Here is a 23,777-nt window from a genome sequence, read left to right on the forward strand (position 1 = left end):
ATCTCTGCATGCTTTCAGTCTTCTGGGAAGGTGGCGGACTAGATGCATGGTGCGGCAGAGTTCGAGTGCGATAGAGGTGCTGGCTCTGTTGAAGACAAGGTGAGGGCAGGGATCCGAGGGGGCTCCAGAGTAGATGCTCTTCATGATCCTGAGGGTGTCGTTAAGGGTGAGGGTGGTCCAGTTAGGTAAGGTCTGCTGGGGTCTGGAGCCATTGGGTGCAATGGTTGTGGATGGGGTGGGTGGGTCTCGGGTAGTGAAGCTGTTGTATATCTCCTTGATCGTGTGGTGGAAAAAGGCAGTGAGCTTGTCGCAGAGGTCTTGAGAGGAGGGAACATCTGCTGTCTAAGTGCTGGGTTTGGCAAATTCTTTGACCACAGTGAAGAGTTCTTTGCAATTGTGTGTGTTGGCATTGATGCATTCCTAGATGGCTGATATCTTAGTTGTTCTGATGAGGTGGTGGTGTGCGGTGACAGTGGTTTGGAATGCTGCGTGGTCTGCCACGATCTTGCTGTTCCTCCATCTTTTGTCGAGCTGTCTACAGGTTCACCTGGACTCTTGGAGAGGTGGCAGAGAACTAGCTGGTTTTTTTGGAGGGCTGCTTGCCTGGGGGTTGCCTGAGGTGAGCCAGTATGTTAGGGCAGTCAAGGATCCAGCGGTGGAGGTTGCATGCTGAGGTGTTGGACTCTGTTGATGTTGGTTGTGGGGTTTTGCTGAGGGAGGTGGTGAGCTGGTCTTCTGTGTCCTTGTTCCAGCTTCTGCAAGGAGTGCGGTGAGAGTACGGTGGGGTTGGTGAAGAAGAAGTAGACGCAGTGGTGGTAGGTCCAGTGTGGCTTGGCGGTGTGGCTAATGGAGATGTTGTTGCTTGCAGAGAAGATGGGGTTGAGGGCGTGTCCTGCTGAGTGGGTTGGCGTTGTGACCAGTATGAGTCTGATGGAGGTAAGGCTCTCCAGTAGGGATGAGGTGTTGTGGTCGTCGAGGTTGTCCGGGTAGAAACTGAGGTACCTGAGGAGGGTATAGTTACAACTTTTTTATCTTCTCTTCATGCCTGAGAGATTAGCAGAACATAACCACTGTTTAGAATGTGCTTAAACAAACATCTAACTGAACCTTGGAGGTCTATAAGGTTTTTGTGTATTTTGTAAATCATGGTTTCAGTAAATTAGTGTGGCAGGTTAATGCTACCACTGCAAATATCTGGGTATAGCCTGCAGATAAAGATTTCAATTGCAGGAATAGCTCAGTGCTGTAATGTTCCTGTGAACAATCAAGTACATTTCAATCCTAGCGATACAACTCAGTAATTCATCTTCTACAGAGATCTGTATCTCACTTGCTTTTACAGATTTGAAACCAAGGATGCTCAACTTTGCCCTTCAACCTTCTAGAGGTGGATATATTTATTCAATGGACATGGGTAATAAAAACAACTGATATAACGGCTTGACTGTTTCACAATTTAGAGCTTAATATAAAAAAAATCATATATAAAATGGACTTCAATGCAACTTTAGACAAGAGGTAGGTAGGTAACCTGCTTCTCATTCATCATCCCTTCTTGCTCACTCTCCAACAGCAGAAATGTATGTCCTCCTATAAAAAAAGCTAAGAAATGTCATTGAAATATGCAAGTTTGTAGTAACACCCAATGATCACCTTCTAAGAAACTATAAAAGTATAAGGAGTAATAGGTGTATTTTTTTCTTCTTCCTAGAAAAAAATAAAAGAGACTTGGATTTGTCCTCACCTGATTACTCACAAGCCCCAAAAATGAAATAATAAAAAATGTTTATTTGAGTTTCCCTTTTCTCTCGTCCGGGCAACAGCAAAGAAGTTTTAACAGAGGTTTCTCTGCAATAGCTTTTATCTGAGTAGTTAATAAGATGTCAATAATGTAGTCACTCCCTTCATGTATCACTGCCCTGATGGAGGCAGATCTTAAAGGTTGAAAACACTTCAAAGGTTTAGGGGGAACTTATCCCTAAAACACTCTATGTCCCTGAGTATCTCTTGTACTGTCAATTACTATCCTCATGGAACCTGATTCATAAAGCTTTCTGACATGAGAGTACCATCTGGGTCGCTGGGACAAGTACAGTGTACAGTGAACAGTGGTGCCACTATACAGTTTTTTTAATCTATCATGGTTGGACAGGTCTTTTCTCTCTTCCAGTGAAGAGGGTAATACCTACTGGCCTGCTCATGCAAAGTTATAGCTACATGTCATGCATTGTCCTTGCGCTGAAATCCATGTGAGTATGTCAAGTATGTGCTGTTGTAAGTGTGTCTATGCTGTAGACTGTGGGATCGCTTTTGGATTGTCCATTGTTTAACATGGTACAAGTGCTGATACAGCCTTGTGAGACACTGGAAGTATTGCCTACATTCCTGAGCTGGATTGTATTGCACCAGACACTAGAATTTAGAAGGGAAGGAGGCATAGCTCCCTGTATAAATTCCATCTGACCTATTTAGCAGGACATTGCTGATTAGTCCCTCCTTAGCACTGCCATTTGGGTAATGGAAAGAAAATGCGGGGTGATTTAGCAGATTCTGTTCAGGGAGGAAACATTCTAGTCTGGGCATAGGGCCTTTTGTCTTTTCTCAAGTAACCCCCTCTAGGTAGGTTTAGAACAGCCAGGTATTGAGCTTCACACTTATTGTGCTCATGATATGGGAAATCCTGTTTGAAACCAGCATCATCACTACCTGCTATGAGGGCCATTACCTCCCCCAATATTTTTTGGTTTAACTCTTTCTTAAATCACGTTATGAATGACTGAGTTTGATTCTTTTTTTTTCCACTAATTGGACTATTTCTGTTTGATTTATTCCCTTGTTAGCTGTTTACCTTACAATAGTCAAACACTCAAGATACTCAGGAGGTGTTATTGGGTTGCCCTTTTGTTTCAAATAAAATAAAATAAAGTGCAGCTTACTTGGGCAAACAAGTGTAGCAAAAGATGGCAAAAGTCTATGGGAACACACAGGGGCATATTTACAATAGAATGGCGAAGTGTGGCGCTAAGCAAAAATTGCTAACGTCGCACTCTGCCATTCTGAATACGCAGGGATGCGCTGTATTCACAAGAATGTGTCTCACCCCTGCGTTTCCACTAGAGCTGGTGCTAAATCTAGCTGCCTAGCACCAATTCAGACACCCAAGCACCATAGTGCAAGGAGGCCTGAGTTGGGCGGGTATGATTTTTTTATGTGCAGGAAGGTGTCCTTTCCTGCACATAAAAAAAACATAAGGGTGATTTTTAACTCCTATGTCTGCTGCATTGTGCAGCACACATAGAAGTTGAAAATCGTCATTTTTTAAATGATTGTTTATGTGCAAGAAGGAACACCTTTCTGCACATGAACAATTATTCATGGTGATTTGCTGTTTCTATGTGTGCTGCACAATGCAGCACACATAGAAACAGCAAAATCGAGGAGAAATTAAGCATTTCTCCTCATCTCGCCATGTTGAAACCAGGTCTTAATTTAGGCGCTCCCTCCTATTTACGCCACCCTTATAAATAGGGGGTAGCGTATAAATCAATGTGTGCAGTGGCAGAACTCCCACCGCAACACCCATTGCAAGCCCCTTTCACGCTAAGTGTAGCGTGAAAGCGTGCTTTATTTACAAGCGGCATTAAGTCTCGTTAAGTGGCTTAACGGTGCCTTGTAAATAAAGCAAAGGGTTTATCGCCACAGGAACGTAGTAAAAAGTGACATCCCTGTGTCGATAGGGGCTTGTAAATATGCCCCACAATACACTAACATACGAAGTAAAGGCTGCAGTGCCAGTAACAACTTATAATTAGGTAAGGAAAGACAGCTGAAGTTGAAACTCGAGGAACAGCTGGGAGGACTCTGTCAATTAGCACCTTGGCCTTTATGCTATTGGTTTACCCCAACCCAGAATCTTCATCTGACGTATTCCAAATAAAACAGATGGGATTTTAGTAAATATTCACATTAATTTGCAGAATGCTATACTAACTTCTACATAAATAACAAATAAAATACAATCAAAACACCAAAAATAAATCTAATTTTATTTCTAAAAAGACAGCGGGAAGAATTTTTTATGTTTATCTGTATGTATGTAACTATGTATTATTATTATTGTCATTATTTCACTGCTACTACTACTGCTACTACAATTACTACTACTACTACTACTACTAATAATAATAATAATACTACTAATAAAAATAATGTTAATAATAATTTACCATTGGTTTTGTTTGAAGAGCAAGTAAAACAACACAAACTTGTAAGCACATAAACACACAAAAGGAGTGAGAACACAACATTAGCATAACGTTTTATAGCATGCATAATATTACATATCACATCACATAGCAAAACGTGCCATGACATGGCATAAAATAGCAAAGAAAAGCAACACCAACAAATGGCATTTCCCAAATAATGCAAGTGCACCACTTTGAACGCACATGAAAGGGTTGTTGTTAGAAGTGGCCCTTTTTATGGTGCTTTCCATCGACTTTTAGCTTTTTTCCCTCTGGATTTCCACTCATCTATGTGCTAGCCTTAGGACTTTCAGCACTTTTGACACTCAGTGCCCAAGAGCTGCACTTATCATATACATACTGAAGATTGATTCACTGATTTGAGTTAGCTGTAAATCCCTTTTCTAGGGGTGAGACATATACCTAAGGCATGTATCTCAAATGTTCCTCTGAGGGTCTGCAGCACTAGTTGTGCCACCCACGGAGGTAGCTCTTCAAATGTGCCACAGGTTTGCCCTGGTGAGACCTGTGTGTGCAGCTGACTGTTACACTGCTTGGCATTTAAAAAGCTACATGCCAAGGTTCTGCATCTCTCACTACATCCGAGTTGGTTGGAGGAGGGTGCTGTGCCGGGAAGAGGCAAGGCGTGGGCGCGGGTGTTTTACAAGCACTGGTAGTGAATGTCACCGGATGGTGTGTCGCTATGGTGGGGCCTGCTTCTCACGTCGATTAACATAGGGGACCAGTGGAAAGGCTATTGAGCAGTATTACCTAGGTGCAGAAGAGTAGCAGTATCGTATTTGAAACTGATGGGTTAGCAATAGAAAATTCTCTCCAATTGCAAGAGTGGATTCAACATTACTAATGCGGAAATGCCACTTTGGGAAAGTGGGCATTTCTGTGCTCGTGGCTCTGTGTGTCTGTCAGCCTGTCTTCAATCCACATCTGGGTGGTGGGGGGACAACTACATCTGTGCATTCCACTTAGAAGGCCATAAAGTAGGTGCTCAAGGGAAACTGCAGATCTCTGGCACTGAGGGGCCTTCCTTGGTACGGATATGAGGGGTGGAATTGGCACCTGCATTCCAAGGGACAGGGCCCTGGCCCCACTTAAGATATTGATAAAGCTTCTCAGGGTAGGATGGCATTTATTGAAGACTGTGCATTTCAAAGGAGGCCTTTTGAACTGATCTTATCTTCAAAGGCCATTGTGGGTATAACTACTGGGGCTCTGCCCTGAGGAGTTAGAGACGCTTTTGCTATTGAAACCATACTACGCTGGTTCATCGCTGGGATATGAGGGGCTGCAACTGGATTATCCACAGACTTGGGGTGGCCTAGGGCTTGTTGTGCTCCAGGAATGGGTCTATCACTTGGTGGATGTTGCTGGCCTGCAGCTAATTGCCAACTGTGGTGGCCCGGGCCCATAAGAAATCCCCCATGGGCTGATTGGCTGGCCTTCTGTCCATGAATGAGATCCCAGGGACAGAAAGGATCTCCCCCCTCATTTCTACGAAATCTTAAGGACCGTGCAAGATGCACCAATAACGGGTGGAAGGGATTGTCGGTTAAGACAAGGACTGTCCTGACAGACGCCATAATCATACTGTGCAGAGGAGTATGCTTGCAAGGGGCCTGTGCTGGCAACCGGAAACCTGTGCTAGTTTGCACTCCATAGCGTGTGGTGTCCAAGGTGTGTTGGGGGATGTTTACGGAGTCTGAGGGATCCAAGCTGGAAGCCTAGGCTGTCTACGACCTGTCTGAAATCGGGGCCTTTGACCAAGGTCACCGGCTCCCTCTCCCTGGACCCACGCCACAAGATACTCTGTTGTTCAGAATATTGTGACTGGACCCAAGGGGTCTCGATGTGCCTTGTGTGCAGCCATGGCTGGCTGCCCAGAGTAACTGCAGCTCGCACCTCCTCCTGAGGGGAAACATTTCTCCAATTTGGAAGTGCGCCAGCTTACAGTGTCACAGTCGTTTGTCTATAGGGGTGATAGTGATCCCTCACTCGTGAAGGTGCGGATGTGTGCCTGAAGGCCTTATCTGGAGAGATGAAACCAAGTAGCTGTTTCCCTCTGCTCTAGGTGGTCCCAGCAATCTAATAATAGTGTCACCAGCAGGTGCAACGTGTATCTTTGGTTGGTGTAGTTTGAGTGGCTGAGAGGCTGGGTCCTAAGGCGTAGTCAAAACCTGTGATTTCCTGACCTTTACAATTGTACAGCATATGTATGTTGGGAATGTTGTGTTCTCTGCTCATGTGTTAGTAGGAAAGTGGAATACCTCTGAATAGCTTGCAAATATGTTTCTGTTCCTTTTGATATGAGAGGGATTGCTTGGATCAGGAACACCTCAAGGAAGCACGCACATGGGTTTATGTTGCTTACTGGGCTGAGGCGTTAACGGGGCAGGGGAATACCTATGACTAGTACATATAGGTTCATGCCAATCTGCTGCTAATAGAAGAGTTTGACAATTGCATATAACTGTAAAGCCTATATCCAATTTGTATGTCATTTTGATTTTAATGTGTGCGTAATACAAAAACCAGTGTTTTATACATACTGTGTGGGGTCATTTTGTGGTGTACTCAGTGTGTTGCCAGGGTGGTGTAGTATCAATACTTTACACTTTGACCCTGAGCAGAAGGCTGACTACTCTATGCCAAGCTAGCCAGGGGTGAGCGCAGGTTATCGGACAAATGTATCATACTCATCCTTTCTAAAACTTTGGGTCTAGCAATTGTGAAATGAACGTCACAGAGATTACAGTGTGCAGAGTCTAAGACTCTTTACTGGAAAAGGTATTATCTGTCTGATCCTCGAGCAATTCATTCATCTGATCAAGTGAACATTATAGACTTTACACAGGACTTCTCTCACTTATCAGCTGCAGGTATCCTCTATTAAACCCTGAGTAAATGCTACAGAAAGGGAGTGGCCCTTGTGCCACCAGGACACTTCAGATTAAGTGTTACTGGCACAGAAGGTGATGGCCCAGTGAATACAGACTTTCTAAGATGGCTCCACTGGTGCATTAAAAGAAGCTCAGGGCATAGGCCTACAATTTATGTGAGATGGACGGTTGTCAAGCTGCTCACCATTTGTGGGATTGGTGGAGCTGCACCGGTCCACTGATGAATTGGAGGCAGACAAGAGTGGTCTAAGTAGATTCAGAAGAAATATTCTCACATTTGATATATGAAATCAACAACGTCAGTATTCTTGAAGAATGGATGTGGCAGGGAAATAGATGTTAATGAAATTTGAGTCAATGGGAGGCCATATTGTTAGTATCACATGGTACACTTTGTTGTTCATTGAGCAGGTGGCATTTGCACCCATGCAATCTGTGCATTTTGAAAGATAAAGAATACTGGCTTGATTCTCAAACTGCACCATGTAGTACATTCTGTGGTACTACAAAATGTAATTTTTGTCTAAACTAATAAGTGCAAAGTTCTCTGACCGAATGCGGAGTCTCAACAAATGTAGGTATAGATTTGAGTAGTAAATGTGGGAGGGACACAGGGGAGTGGGTGGGAAAAGTGGCAGACTTACTTCTAAAGGGGATGGGATTAAGGAGGATTAAGAGGGGTTTAGGGAGGGTCAAGGAGAGGTTTAGGAAGAGATGTCACCCACCGACACAAGAGCAAGTCAATTGAGTTACTCTGGGGGTACACTTTGTAGTAAGTTTGCACTTCTGAGTTAGTCTACTACTTTTCTGTATTCACAAACTGTACTTTAGTAGTAACTCACACTTTTGTAGTAAACTTTCACTTTTGCAGTAAGTTCAACACTGCACAAGGACAACCACCAGTACTACAACACCGTTCCATAGAAAAAATTGAAGCAAAGACTTACATCAAAAGTGTAAGTTACTACAAACTTGCAGTTTGTGAATACTGAAAAGTAGTAAACATACTCAAAGGGGTAAGTACTACAAAAGTGCAGTTAATCAATAGCACTTTCTAGTACGTTTTGTAGTACTACTGTAGTACTCCAAAACATACTGCAAAGTGCAGTTTGGGACTCCGGTCCAGAGTTTGTGAACACTGAAAGTAGCAAATTTACTACAAAGTGCAAACTTACTCAAAAATGTAACACCCGTTTGTGAATTCTGCCCGAAATGTTATATTTTCTGGAAATATGAGCACACGTCTTTTTGCAGCAAAATAATTCTTCAACAAAAAACACATTTGCCTTAACATATCACGGAAATACTTTTGCAGATCATCAAATACTTGTTTTCTTATACTCTTCTTGACTGATGGGGCATAGAATAAAAAAGACTCTATGTGGACATTACATCAACTTAGTGGAGTTTATCACTTACCTGTTTACTGGTAGTAAATGGTCTTCTGATTTTGCATCAAACCATGGACTCCTTGGCTGCTCTGCATACAGATGGGTTGACTGGCAATGCAGAGTCAAAGGGGATAAGCGGTCTGAAGCTGGCCATAGCAGAGCTGGGCTAAGCTGCTGCCTGACAATTGCAGTGTCACAGTCTCTTCCACTGCTGCCCATGTTATAGTTGATCATAGAGGGATTACAGAATGCCATAGAGGGATAATCATGTCTGCTTTCCATGTACGATGAAGGTATGTACACTGGACTGTGTTCCACTGTCAAAGTTGGCTGTAGACTGCCGTACGGTATGGGAGAACCAAGGTCTGATGGAGAACTCTTCATTTCAGTTTTACCGCGTCCAGTGTCATAGAAAGATTGAAGTAGAGAAAACTCCTTATGTGGATGTGCTGACATTTTGAGTCAAGATAAAACCTGCGATGTATGCATTTCAAATCGTTAAAATGAAACACGAAGGCTGAAAAAGAATCAGAAAAAATTACTTCTCAATCTGCTTTCAGTATTGAAGTCAATCCTGAATAAAACAGAAATGCATCATGGCAACTGTAAAGCATTCAGAAACTGCTTGTAATCTGACTGCCCAAAATGCATCTTAAAATAATTTCCTGCACAGTTGTAGGCTGGGTTAAGATTGGGAAAATTGCTTCAAAAATATTTTAAAGGGCTTTGCTTTCACAACGGAAATGAGAATCACAAATACAAATAATGCAGAGTATTCAGAATCAAGTAGTGAGAGTGTGCCTGAATTTAAAAAAAAGCAGGAGTATGTCACTCCTGCTTAGGTATTCTGCCAGTGGCTTTCCATCATTTAAAGGAACCAGTTAGTGATAATTCCCTAGGCCTACACAGTGCTAACAAGGCCTAACATATAAAATGTACTTTACACCTGCAAATCTAGCCTCACACTACAGGCCTACATGGAATTTAAAATCCAAGAAGGTAGGTCGTTTCTGTAAAAGCAAACAAAGATGATTCAAACACAGATAATTCTCAAAATCACGAGTTTCCATCTCCGGAATGATATACATATATCCTTAAGAGATCAACCAAAATAGATTAAATTCAGGGAAGACCTAAAGGAATTTCTCTTTAAAAATGCTTTTAGCACAACAGTGACACACTGGGGCAATCCTGTTCCTTTCCGGGGCCCCATCTCACCAACAAATCTTCACTAGGCCCAGAGGTTTCTGATATTGTTCAGAAAGACTGTCTAAGATATCCTTTTTACCTGAAGATCTTGCAATAAACTTAAGTTATAGTCAGAATCTTCCAACATCATTCTAAGTAGTTGCAAATCACCTTATTTAGTGCTTTTAGAAGTCTCACATAAATGAATGAATAAAATAAGCATTTTTTTAATCATTTCTAGAATGGCACATTTAACTTTTTGTTATTTTTGCTAATTCATTCGCAGCATGCAAATGCTACAGAAATAACCTGGTCTAAATCAACCAATTACTAAGCAAATCAATAAATAAATATGCATTAGAAAGATTGAAATGACTATTGAATTCTTCAGAACATTCAAAATCCATAATTTATTTTTCTTACTCTTTCTTCACTCTTCTAAAATGATGGGAAAATTGAAGAAATGCAGTGAACTTCATTGTTTGATACGAGTGAAAATTTAACAACAAACACCCAGATTAAGTTGGTGTTTCACTTCACATTATCAGAGGTCCTCTTACATCATGTGACCAAAGATCATAAAGAATGTAGCCGAGAAGCAGGGCAATATGTGAAAATAAAGAAACAAAAGTCAAGAAACCCACAATAAGGAAAAGAAAATGAAGAAAAAGTGAAAATGACAGTTATGGTTTTTTAGGTTATGAAGACAATAAAAGAAGGACATTATTAAAATAGGCAGTAAGAACATTTAATAAGTTGGATAAGGGTAGGAAAAAGGTTAGGTTTGAGATTAGGGTAATGATTGAGGTAGGTCTCTGGGTAACATTTAACGGTTAGGTTTAGTGTGAGACGGGCTGATTCAGAAATGTATTTGTATACTTAATCTGAACGTTGATAGGCAAAACATTAATTCACAACAACATTCTCACTTGCAAAAGAATTTACTCAGACAAGACAATATGCCAGTCTGTTGTGATTTTACACATATGCACAATTGTGCACTGTGGCGGGTCATGCAGTTTTGATAGGTGAGAGAATGCCTGTCTTTTTAGAGTGGAGAAGGGGAAGGATCACCACTGATTGATGGGATTCGGAGAAAAGGGATTTCTCCATGTGGAAAAACATTTTCTCTATGGAAAACGAAAATAAATTTGCAAAAGCACAAATGAGATATATTTACTTATACGTAAATGTATATCCATTACATTTTCATATAATACTTATGCATGTTAATACTCTTAGAATGCTGCAACAGTCACAGCTTTTCACATTACCACAGCCTTTCCGTTAACATGTAAATAAGTAACATATGTACTGCTGATGGAGGCATATACCTAGGGAATAGTTTTATGATATTTTTGTAAATGTGGTGCAAGGTAAGTGTTATAGTTAGGTTTGTAATTAGTATTAGGGTTAGGTAAGGATTTTAGGTTTATGGTTAATATTAGGGTTAGTGTTTGTCACAACTTGGGTTTAAATTGAGCATTAGGTTTAAGACTAGGATTAGGGTTAATGTTAGAGAAAGTAAAATAATTGAGTTTGGGGTTATTATGGGTATTGTTATTGGTATTCCCTTTAGGGGTATTGTTATTAAATATTTAAGTATTGATATTCACCATAAAGGTTTCCTCATTAGTTGCAATGCAGCAGTAAGTAGATAATCAATTATTTATGACATCTACATGCTAACAATATTATTATTTTATTGAGAAGAAATAAGTACATACTGAAACATCATAGTGGGTGGGAAAAACAGCTTTCAGTTCAAGGCCGAGTAATGTCATAATTGCACATTTTTCTTTTACCAGTGATCAAAAACAAGTTTGTAAGCTGTGTCATAGATTTTACCATTATTTCGTTCGAAGGCAACAAGAAGAAATCATCCCTTAACCAAGTATTCAAATTGCAGGCTACTGAAATGTCAGAATTTCTGTTAAATCATATATAACATCAACTTTAAAAAGGAGACAGGAAATAAATCATCATCTAACTGAACACCTGAAGTTCAAGTAACACACTTTGCAAATATAATACTAAAAAAGGAAAGCTTTGTTAATAAAGAGAAAGGAACTATTTTTAAGCAGATGTGTACAATGCACGCACGCTTTGAATAGTCACACAAAGTGAAGGCAGCCAATGGGCAGCATGGGCAACTGCCCCATGCTGTATTCTGGAATGGGAGGAAGCAAAATGGGAATGACAAATCAACAGAACAATAGATGAAGCCTGCTTACTAAAAACCCCTGTATGTATATATACTATATCAGATTTTATTTTGGAAAAAAATAGTCTGGGGAGTCATCTAAATTTGACTCAACGGAAAGGACTAAAGACAGAGGGCCCGATTTGCAAAGGTAAACTTAGACGTTTGGTCAAAACGTAGATCAAACGTCTAAGTTTCCAACTTTAGAAATTCACAAATGGCATTTACGAGTACTATCTTTATGTCTACACTCGGGCCAGATTTCAGACTGAGTGCAGACTTAGAGATAATATGCATAAAGAGGAGGGCAGCTGTGTCTCCTCTGTCCAGAGTCATGCAGATATCATCCATGGAGGTGATGATGGCAGTTTCCACACTGTGTCTGTTACTGATAAATTAGCTAAAAAAGCAAACATATGCTCTCAAGTACAACCACTGCAGCACTCTGGTAGTCTGGTTTCTGGTTGGTTGTCAGTACTGGTCTTAAGGGCTCAGAACTTCATGGCAAGTCAAGCTCTTTCAAACTGCAAGAGCAACATAGAACTGCTTGTCTCCACTACGCAGCAAGCTGTACTCGTCGTGCATGCCTGTGCAAGCAGATAGGCACCTCCCATGGCAGCCAGGAAGTGAGGAGTAGCCAAAGCTGCACTGCCAACAGCTGCTTCCAGGAATCCACCCACCATTCCATGGAGAGGTATTTAGGGAAATTTGCTCCATTTGGCTTATCAGATAAATAGTGAGGAGGCAAACAAGTCAGATTGAGAGTAACATTGCTAGAAGACAAGGTGAGTTAACTGGTTTTTAAGGTTTACTAGCACAGACTATATGACGGCAATATTTTTTCACTAGTCAAAATATCAGGACTTTTTTGGGAAAAGTGCCCCTTTACATGCTAGGTGGAAGTTAAAAAAAAGTTGTTACGGCTACTGCAAGTGATAACTTTATCTATATCACAACTGCTCTAAAGATAGGTAACATGGTTGTAGGCAGTTAATGCAAGGAGATGATGGACGGAGTGCTGAGACTTGTCAGACACTCACCCCCAGTGACAGATTTGGGTTGAATACATCATTGTTCTTTAGCTCACTTCGCCACCCCCGTTCCGACACAGCTATATGCAAATAAGTCTTGACCCCGTGCCTCATGGGAACAGTCCATCCCAAACTGCCAAGCCATGTCTTCCCTAGACCGGAAACAAGCATCCCGGGACAGGTTTCGGGCTAACAGCCCTCATCAGCCAGGCTAGCTTGAATCCATTGGCAAAGTGAGCAAGGGACCCACGTCTGGGCATAACCTGCCAACATAGGGTGAACAAAGCAAACACAAGGAGATGATAGATGGAGCGCTGAAACTTTTTAAACACTCACCCCCAGCCACAGATCTGGGTTGAATCCAACATCGTTCTTTAGCTCACTTCGCCAACCCAGTTCAGGCACAGCTATATGCAAATCAGTCTTGACCCTGTGCCTCATGGGAACAGTACAGCCCAAACTGCCAAGCTATGTCTTCCCTGGACCGGAAACAAGCATTCTGGGACCGGTTTCGAGCTAATAGCCCTCATCAGCCAGGCTCGCTTGAATCCAGTGGCAAAGTGAGGAAGAGACCCACGTCTGTGCATACCCTGCCAACTTAAGGTACGGGAACAAAGCAAACACAAGAAAATGATGGACGGAGCGCTGAAAACTTTTCAGACACTCACCCCAAGTTGGCTGAAGTGACATCTATGTATAGTGGAAGATGTTGAGCTGCAATCTGAGAGGTGATCTAATGACAGAGGTTGGAGGCACTTTGAGGGCTGGGTGTGCAAGCATAGCAGTAGTGGAGCTATGTGTATGTGTTTTTCCCATGTGATGTACTCAGGGGTGCTGCATCTGAAATAAAAAGGGGAAATACAAGCTTCTGAAGGATTCCAGCATGGTGTCACAAAATGGAGGCATGGATGCTTAAGATGAAATGTATTAATTTCTTCTACTTACATAGGGTATATCTACCTCTGGGGAAAATGGCTCTGATTTATCAGAAAGTTGTGGCATGCCCTAGGTGTGGGGAAAAAGGAGTAGAACTGGTGGTACACACGGTGTGGTCATGTTCATCATTAGTGGAATACTGGAGGGAGGTAGTATCCTGTATTAATGAGGTGATGCAGTGATCTATTGAGTGTGCTCCTGTGGTCTGTTTTCTGGGGGGATTTTCAAGACCTGCTAACCAAAAAAACGCAACAGGATTTAATGACATGTGCCTGGTTCTTGCTAGACAGGAGGTAACTATGAATTGGTAGGCACCGAGGCCCTCCAGGGTGGCAAATTGGAAAGAGGAGCTGATATGGTGGGTGGTTTATGAGAGCGCAGTGTTTTATAGTGAAGTAAGAAAAGGAAGAGGATCAATTGATAGGGTACGAGCATGGGATCACTTATTAGATTCCTATAAAAATGTGGATATGAGGGATGAATCAGGGGAAGAAAACAAGTAGAAGTGTAGCCAGGATTATGGTACATGTATTTACCTGAAATGTACTTTGCATATTAATATTTGTTATATACATGCTGTGGTGGGAATTGGACTTTAGGGTTACGGGAAGTGGCAGGAAGTGGATTAGTGCTAGTTATTGTAATGCTGTTCATGCTTTATTAGAAATGGGAACAAATTATGTTTATGAAACAAAATGGATGCTTAGGATAAATAGGTAGTCTGGAATTGTGCACTTAGGACATCGGCAAAAAGTTAAAAGAACATTTTAAAAAGTGACATTCTCTTTGTGAAAAATTCATAAATATCTTTCAATTGAGATGCATTAGTTGACTCTATCTCACAGATTGAGAGGTTGCAAAACTACTGTTTCCTATTTAGTTTTATTGAAAAGAGATAACAATGTATGCAAAGTCTTGATAATGACTGAAGAAGTTCCTGTTTCAATTAAAGTACAGCATCAACCAGTATGGATGACCTGAAGTAAAAATCAGGCATCCAAAGAAAAAAATGGAAGTAGTAGCTGGTTTTTGCAGCCATGATAAGTCTCTCTTTTACCCTGAAACTCATAGTTTGATCTCCAGCGTTACTCAGCTTTTCTACATTCAAGCTTAGCTTTTCTTAGCTCATCATTGTAATAAGCCACCTTCATTGGCACTGTCCTATCCATCACTCTAGAGGTGAAGAGCTTGATTGCAGGGGTGGAGCTGTATGAGCATTGATCATGAGCGGCATAGATGTATGCTGATCATGGAACTGAGAGTACAACTGAAATGCAGGGTAGCAACTTTGTTGTACGTTTGGAGAAAACTGAGCTTCCAAGTCAAGAGCTGTTGGATTTCAGTTTTTTTTATTCAGATAAAAGCTTTTGATGGAGACTACTTCTGGATTGATAGGTCCATAGTTATCTTCGGAAAAAGGATGGTTTGATTAAACGATATGCATGGTGGATAATGCAGAGGGTTTAAATAAAATTCTTCCAGCTTCATGAGGCAGTTGCAGAGCACAGAGAACTAGTCTAATGAGGTCAGATGGATGAAATGCAAAAGGAGACTTACTGCATTGTTATGGATCTGAAGTAGTGTATTTAAAAGATACTCGAGTACACTGACTTAGTGGACCTAATGCATATTCCAAAATAGCTGTCTGAATATACTAAGGGAAGCTGTGGGATGGGTCAATATGCTCAAGGTTTCTTAGATTGTAAAAGAAGGTCCCAACAACCATGTTGATATGGGGTGAAAGCCTGTATTCAGAAGGACCTGAACATGTTTTACAAAACGTTTGGGGATAGATTGGTTTGCCCTACTTAGAAGGTCACAGAGATGAAGGAAACATATGTGGCAACAATCTACAGGTGATGGCTTCTGGTTTCCAGATATTTTGCTTCAGATGATTATTATTCAGCATGTTTTGATGGTGACAACAAAGGATCTGGGCACTGTGCGGTCAACTCTTGCTTGTGGTTTCAGTCACTGCATTGCCAGTGTGTTCTCTGCAGAGTTATTGCACATTAGACTGGAAAGATCAAATTCAGAGAGGGCAGAACTTGAAGAAAATGTTGAATGGTATCAGAGCAATGAAGGGAACTTGTGTGTTGTTAGGGGTCAGGGGAGGAGGTGAAATAAAGATGATGTGGAGGGAAAAAAAGGAAAAGATCAAAACCAACCCCCAGGTATTTTACTGTACTCCAATTTCAACCTGCATGAGCACAAGCTAGAAGGTTGAGTGCCTTGAAGTGATCGATAAAGAGTCTGAAAGCAGCTTTCTCACTCAACCCAGAAAGATTCTGTTGCAAACCGGTTTGTTATTATTTGGGTTTTTTGAGTTGAGGGAGGTTGACATCTGAGGTGGCTTGATGTTAGAGGTTTTCTGTTAATTAGACAAAGGAGGAGCTGAATATGGTTGGTTCTACCAATGCATTTGAGGGAAAGTCGCGATCTACATGAAGAATGTCAGATAACATGCTTCAGCAGCAATTAGCTTGGAGAATTCAGAAGTTAACTGCTGAGTGAAAAAGTTGGGGTGACAGATGCATCAGGTGAAGGCGGAGTCAAGGAGTGGTACACATTGTTGTACCCTAGGCGAGGTGAGATTCAAGATCCAGTGCCATCTTCAGAGAATGAGCTCTCAAACTAAATACAAATAGTTGTGATGGAAGTATGACTCCTCAAGGTTCTGGGTCTTGGAATTCTGGCATGATTCTGAAGTGGGTAGTTTGAAATAGTTAGTTGTATGGTGCAGTAAATTACTTAGTATTTCTCAACAAAGCCTTCTAGAATCACAGTTGTTGGTGGGTTAGCAACTAATTGCCTCAAACAGACCTGTGCTTTCATTTATATTACAATATGTTATTGTAGGATTTGAAGACAGAACAATCTTTGCTATATAATTTGCAAGAAGTTGAAAATGGGACCAGGTGACTGGAGCGATGGCACCAAAGAAGACAAGAGCTTGAGATGTTCCAGGATAGAAAAGTATAAAGTCTTTCAGGCCTGTGTTTTGGTGCCTGAAAAATCTTTGTCCACAAATAATTTTTGACAAGTGTCCTGGATGTGAAAGAGATCACATGATGGCCAATTCAGTGGAGTAGGAATAACTGATATACATTGACAGTGGGAAGGTTGGCTAAAATGTCCTTTATGGCATTCCCAGAAGACCAAGTCCTAAAATATGTTGGTGAATGCCAGGAGCTTCCAGGTAAAGGGGATAGAGCACCACAACCAGTGAAGTTAAGCCACATAGTTAAATCTCCAAGTATGATCAAGGAGGGGTTATTAAGAAACACTGATGTGATGAAATGACAGTATGAGTTTGAGAACGTAGTATTAGGAGGAGGCAATAAACTGGTGAGGAGAAACATAATTGTGAGGAAAGCCTGCATGTCACATAGAGCCATTTAGATTCCAAAGTAAAGATAGCAAGAAAGATTAGACATCAGTGATAACTTGTGGACTGTGTTCAACCAAATGGCCCTACTTTTAGGTCATCTCTTGGGATGATTTTTGTATCTATTGGATCTAGTGTTGATTAGGATGTACTGGTTGCAATGGTGTGAGTGCATTGGAAGCAATAGTTGGAGAATGAGGAGAGGGCAAAGGGGAGAGCAAGGTAGAAAGTCAAATTAAGGGTTGGTCTGAAAGGGTCTAAATATGACTGGAGAATTTTAATGGGTTGGCGGATGAAATGACATATGGATGGACCAGGGAAGAGGCAGGGGAAGAGGAAATAAATTATGTGGTGGTTGTAGGGGTTGTACATGCATGATAAAGGTGGTTGGACAAAATATTATGTAATAATTCTGAAGTCATAGAAGAGAGAGTATAAGGAGTAAAGCATGCCAGTGGAAGTGAGCTGAGGACCAATGAAAGACGCATCGTAGTTAGCTGGACAGAAGGTTAGCTGGAGAACTAATACAAGAGTTTGCATGCTCTCAGACAAGAAGATGGGTACAAGGCAGTTGGAGAGATGTAATGAGTGAGTCAAGTGAAAGGGTTTGTCCAAAGTTATATGAGCAAGGAGTAGTTGGGTAGAGGACATGGATGAGCTGGGATGTAGGTGAAGTGCATGTGAATCAGGAGGTGACTAAAAGAGTTTGAAAGGTGTGCAAGCTGAATGGTTGGAAGGTTAGAAGTATGAATGAGGAAGAGTTAGAGAAATCATGGTAGGGAATGGACCATAGTGGGCAGGAAGTGAAGAGTGTGATTGGGGTAAGTCAGAAAGATAGGAGGGCGTGAGGGGAGATTTTAGGACTGGCAATGATGGGAGGTCGGGGAAGGTAGGTACAGGGAGGTTGGGAAGCAGAAGTCGAACAAAATGGTTGAGGGAGAAGGGAAGAATCGTGGTTAAGTGAAGTGAAAGCGAAGAGGTAGCTATAATGGGGATGTGGATAGAGGGAAGTATATGGTGACAATTGAAATTTGGTGGTTGTGTGTCATAGGTAGGAGAAGAGGGAGAGAAGAGAGGTTGGAGGAGGTGAGGCTGCAAAATATTAGATTAAGTACAAGGAGGGAAGAAAGAATGAGAGCATGAGAGTTAGAGGGAAGGAAGGATAGAGGGTTCGGAAATGGTGGAAAGCAAAACGACAGTTAGTGGCAAGGTTGATGGATGGTATATGAGCACATTAGAGAGCCCTGTACTCCCTGCATCAGCAGTGACTAAAGACATGACTAAAGAACAGATGATGTATCAGCACCGGCAGCTGGTGTGTAATTCTGCTAAGTGTGAACAATGAATTGGTCGCACACAGGTGAGTACGGCTACTGAAGGTAGGCTATTTACAGATAGTAGAGGTGAAAAGAATAGGCCACTGATGAACCCAATTACAGACACATGTCATAAAGTGCACTAAGATACAGGTAAAATAGTCCACATTAATACACATAAAGAGGCAATAAGCGGGCAGCACCTAAATTTGGAGTAGTCAATACTTCATTGTGGTGAGAAAGACTGGCACATGAAGTAAACATTGAACAGGCAATGGGAGCAATTCAATTGTAATATTTCACTGGAAGGATCCAACTGCAAGTAATTTACAAGTGGGATAAGCTAATAATACACAGTTCTCAAGCATTACCAAGTTGCGGAGTGAAAGCAATTCACAGGTAACACCCGGATGGATAAACGGTCAGAGTGGCATAAATGACTGAACAACTCACCGTACCTGTACAGTTGAAGGCTGAATTTAAATCACAGTCAGCACCTTATGCAAGTGGTTCACAAGTGGGGTGAAAACTATGCCAACAGTTCATAAGCAAAAGACAAACCATTGATGGATGGAATGCAGAACAAATCAAAACATTCACCCCCAGATAAGAGATCTGGGTTAAATCCATCATTCATTTGCTCACCATGCCACCCCAGTTTAGACCTGGCCATATGTAAATATCTTGATACAGAAATATCGACAGGAAGAATATCATGGTCAAGAATATCAACTTGCAGGTAAGAAATATCCTTTTTGCAAATATCAAAGTTGTTAATATCGTTTGCAAAAATATAGTTGTTTAAAATATCGATGTTTTAATTAGTGTTATGTATTTTAGTATGTATTCTAAAAGTATGTGATCTTTTTTTGTTTTAAAATATATGTGTTACATTTTTTGTAGTTATTCATTTTATTTGAATAAAATTTTGTGTTTTTGAGTTCTGTAGCGGGTTGTGGGTTTATAGGGGAATATATTGGGAAGTAATTTAATTAGAATAAATTAATGATTATTTTTTATATGTTGGTATCTATTTAATTGAGATTTTATAGTGTTAATTGTGGGAACTAATTTATTATTAATAATTTATTAATTGGTTGTTAATTATTTTTAATCAATCAAGTGTCAATTATGTTAATTATGTCATTTTTTTAGGAGCGGGTTGTGGGTTTATAGGGAAATAGGATGGGAAGTAATTTAATTATAACAAATTAATTCTAAATTTGTATGCATTAGTATTTAGTTAATTGTGGGAATTAATTTATTATTAATTATTCATTAATTGGCTGATAATTATTATTAATTATGTAATTGGAAATTATGTATTTTGTGTCTTTTTTTAAGTGCGGGCTGTGGGTTTATAGGGGAATAGGGTGGGAAGTAATTAATTATAATTAATGTATTAATATTTTTTATTTATTCATATTTATTTAATTTATATCTTATAGTGTTAATTGTGGGAGTTATTTTATTATTAAATATTTATTAATAGGTTGTTAATTATTATTAATTAATGAATTGATTTGTAATTAATGATGTTACTTGTGTCATTTGTTTAGGAGTGGGTGGTGAGGTTTATAGGATAACAGGGTTGGAAGTAATTTATTTATAATTATTTAATAATTGTTTGTTAATTAATGCTAATTATTGTTTTTAATTCAAATATGGCAATTGTGTAATTAATTTTTGATGTAAGTTGTGGGGTTTATAGTGGTAAAGGGTGGGAAGTAAATTATTTTAAATTAACTAATACGTTGTTAATTGATATTAGTTTATTAATGTAAAATTAGTTATGGAAATGGTGTAATGGTTGTTAGGTGTGGGTTGTGGTGTTTATTGGGGTAGAGGGGGAACATTAATTTATGTTTAATTAATTCATAATTAGTTGATTATTAATATTAATATATCAATTGACACATATTTATGGTAAGTGCTTATTGTTATTTTGTGTGTGTGTTTTGGTAATGTTTGGGGAGTAAATGATTTTTTATTTGTTTTTAAAAAAAAGAATCAATAATATTTGTTTAATCGATAATTGATTATGTTAATTATGGAGGTACATTTAAAAAAAAATGTAAATGTGGGTTGTGAATTGTGTGGTATTATAGAGTAGGAAATACAAAATATTACATTTATGTAATATTTAACGTTTTTGTGTATAAACATTTTCTATTAAAAATATTTTATTGTTTTTACATTTTTTAATTTTTTAAAATAATCTTTCTAGGTATTTGTTAGATCTTTTTAACATTCTAATGTGTTTCTATTTTATGTAATATTTAAAACTTTTATATATGTTTTATTTTTTGTTTTTTTAAATCTTTTGTGTTGTTGTTGTTAATTTGTTTGTTTTTAATTTTTAACTGACTCCAGTGGAAATATACATTTTTACCCCCTTGCTAGCCAACACTTTCCCTACTGTTGCACAAACTGGATTTGGAATAGTAATTTGTGCCCCTCCGCTATCCAACATTTTCCCCACCGTTGCACTCACTGGAGTGGGAATAGTATTTTTTACCCCTCCGCTATCCAATTCTTTCCCTAATGTTGCACTCACTGGAGTGGGAATAGTAACTTTTACCCCTCCGCTATCCAACACTTTCCCTACTGTTGCACTCAATTGGGTGCAAAATTTAATTTTAAAGACTATTACATATTTGAATGTTTTAATTTATAATATGTTTTTTTATTAGATTTTATGTTATAAGTGTATGTAAATATATATATTTATTTGTACATTTTTATATATTTATAAAATTACAAAATAAATTAAAATTATTAGTTTATTAATTGTTTTAAAGGAAATATGTATATATTACATTTTATATGTGTATGTTTAAATATTTTTTAAATGCAATTTATTTAATTATATTTGTTAAAATATATATTGAATCTAAATAAAAAAAATTGTTAATGGTATTATTTAATATATTTTACATTAATTTTTATCTAAATTAAAAAAACAATATTTTGTACATGTATATTTTTTACATCGATATTTTTGTACTTACAATTTTAAATATAGGATGTCAATATTTTTGAAATCGGTATTTTTGCATCAATATTTGTGTATGGGAATATTTTGAGCATTGATATTCTATCAGTGAACCCTTGACCTTGTGCCTCATGGGAACAGTCCTGCCCGAACTGCCAAACCAGGACCTCCCTGGACTGGAAACAAGCATCCTAGGACCGTTTTCGGGGTTTCATCCCTCATCAGCCAGGATAGCTTAAATCCAGTGGCACAGTGAGCCCGGGACCCACGCCTGGGCATACCCGGCGCACTTAGGGCGAGAAAGCAAAAGACAAACAATATCTTGACTAGGGGTGAATGTTTTGATTTGTTCTGCATTCCTTCCATCAAATGTGTGTCTTTTGCTAACAGTTCATAAGCAGCACACAGATGCTGAGGAAAAGCAATCCTTAGCCATCAAACCAGCAGCATATAGTTCACCTGACGGATACAGAGCACAAAGACAGTTCACAACACGTACCTGTATGTGCAGTGAAAGCAGTTCATAGGATATCCAGATGAAAGCAGTTCACATGTGGGATCAACGATTCTAGAGAGTTCAGCTGTCATTTGTAGATAAGGGGTGAATGCAGTTCGCAGGCAGCACCTAGATGCAATTAGGCCACAAGTAGGGAAAACTGTAAATTGGCAGTTCATAAGCAGGTCGTAACAGCTGCAGAAAAGCAATTTACCAGCTGCAACTGAAGTACAAGTAATTTACCAAATGGATAGTAAAAATTGTGCTCACAGGTAAAACCAAAATAAGATGTAAATGTAATTTTTAGGCAATATTCGGATGCAATAAATACTCAGGTGGGTAAATATTTACAGCGAGTTCTTTTCAATCAAAATTCAGAAGTGGAATGAGACAAATCAAGAGACAGCACGGGCTAGCCGGTGAGACAACTTACCTAGACAAACTAGACATTTCACAGGCAACAGCAAGTGCCACGATGTAGAATAATGTGTTAATGCGTAGCAAGCGGATGTATAGAGAACAATTTCAGTCAGATACTATTTTTTGTTGTTGTTATTGTCCAGATGTATTTAATCAGTCAGGTGACGCCTATCACAATTCACAAGTAGTACCCTATGCAGAGTAAGGAAATTCACAGGATTCACCCAAATGGGGAATAAACCATTCACAGATCGCACATAGATATTATATAATGGTATAACCATTCTGCAAGTGGCCCTCAAATAACAGTAGTTCTATTGATTGCATCCGATCGTACAATAAACAGTTCATAAACAGTAGGCAGACACAAGTAAAAGTAGTTTAAAAAGTTGTACAGTTATAGAATAAAATAATTTTCAAGCATCAGGCAGGTACATCAAAACAGTAATGCGGCACATCGACCAGATACAGAATGCAGGTGTAGAATAAAATTATTTGTCTGCAGTATCTAGATAAATAATAGCTAGTACGCGTGTTACCTCGAATATGGATTAAACACTTTGCAGACAGCTGCCAGATACAAAAATATTTGAAAAAAATATTATTGTCTACGGGTGCTTGTGGAAGACAATTTCTATGGACTGGAAGAATGATAAAGTGATTCTGGTATTTTACTGAACTCTACTGGTCGTTTTCTATCAAGACAGTTAAATAAAGGCAGTCAAACAAACAGAAAGCAATTCTGGTATTTTACTGACCTCTACTGGTCGTTTTCTATCAAGATAGTTAACCCCTTCGACGCGCATGACGGAACGGTTCCGTCATGCACGTCGGTTGCGCTGTGCGCATGACGGAACCGTTCCGTCATGGCCCCGCCCGCGCACGGAATCTTCAGCATGGCGCGGAAATCCACGCCGCGCTGAAGAGGTTAAATAAAGGCAGTCATACAAGCAGAAAGCTATTCTGGTATATTACTGACCTCTACTGGTCGTTTTCTATCAAGACAGTTAAATAGAGGCAGTTGAAGATAAAAAAAAGTCCCTAAGCAGAAGAGGACAAGTCCTAGGACTGATCTTCAGAGCCCACAAAGTACATACACATATAAGTGTATCCTAAAGTATATGCAAGAGGTCTCGAATAAAGTATATACAAGAGGTCTCGAATAAAGTATATACAAGAAGTCTCGAATGCTTGACCTAAAAACAGAAGTAGTGCAACAGATGATACTCTAATGAAGAATGAAGAATTGTG

General features: G+C 39.6%; 1 protein-coding gene across 1 annotated transcript in view; it reads right to left on the reverse strand.

Annotated features, from left to right (window-relative positions):
* Window positions 1-22,235, reverse strand: part of ESR2 (estrogen receptor 2) — a 557,334-nt gene extending 535,099 nt beyond the window's left edge. Inside the window, exons 1-2 of the mRNA XM_085626206.1 lie at window positions 22,110-22,235; window positions 8,582-9,070 (exon numbers count right to left, since the gene is read on the reverse strand). Coding sequence (XP_085482332.1) covers window positions 8,582-9,009 — 428 coding nt within the window. The 5' untranslated portion in view covers window positions 9,010-9,070; window positions 22,110-22,235. The remainder of the gene's footprint in view (window positions 1-8,581; window positions 9,071-22,109) is intronic.
* Window positions 22,236-23,777: the final 1,542 nt, after the last annotated feature.

Source organism: Triturus cristatus, chromosome 9 (assembly GCF_964204655.1).
Source record: "Triturus cristatus chromosome 9, aTriCri1.1, whole genome shotgun sequence".
Lineage (NCBI taxonomy): Eukaryota > Metazoa > Chordata > Amphibia > Caudata > Salamandridae > Triturus > Triturus cristatus.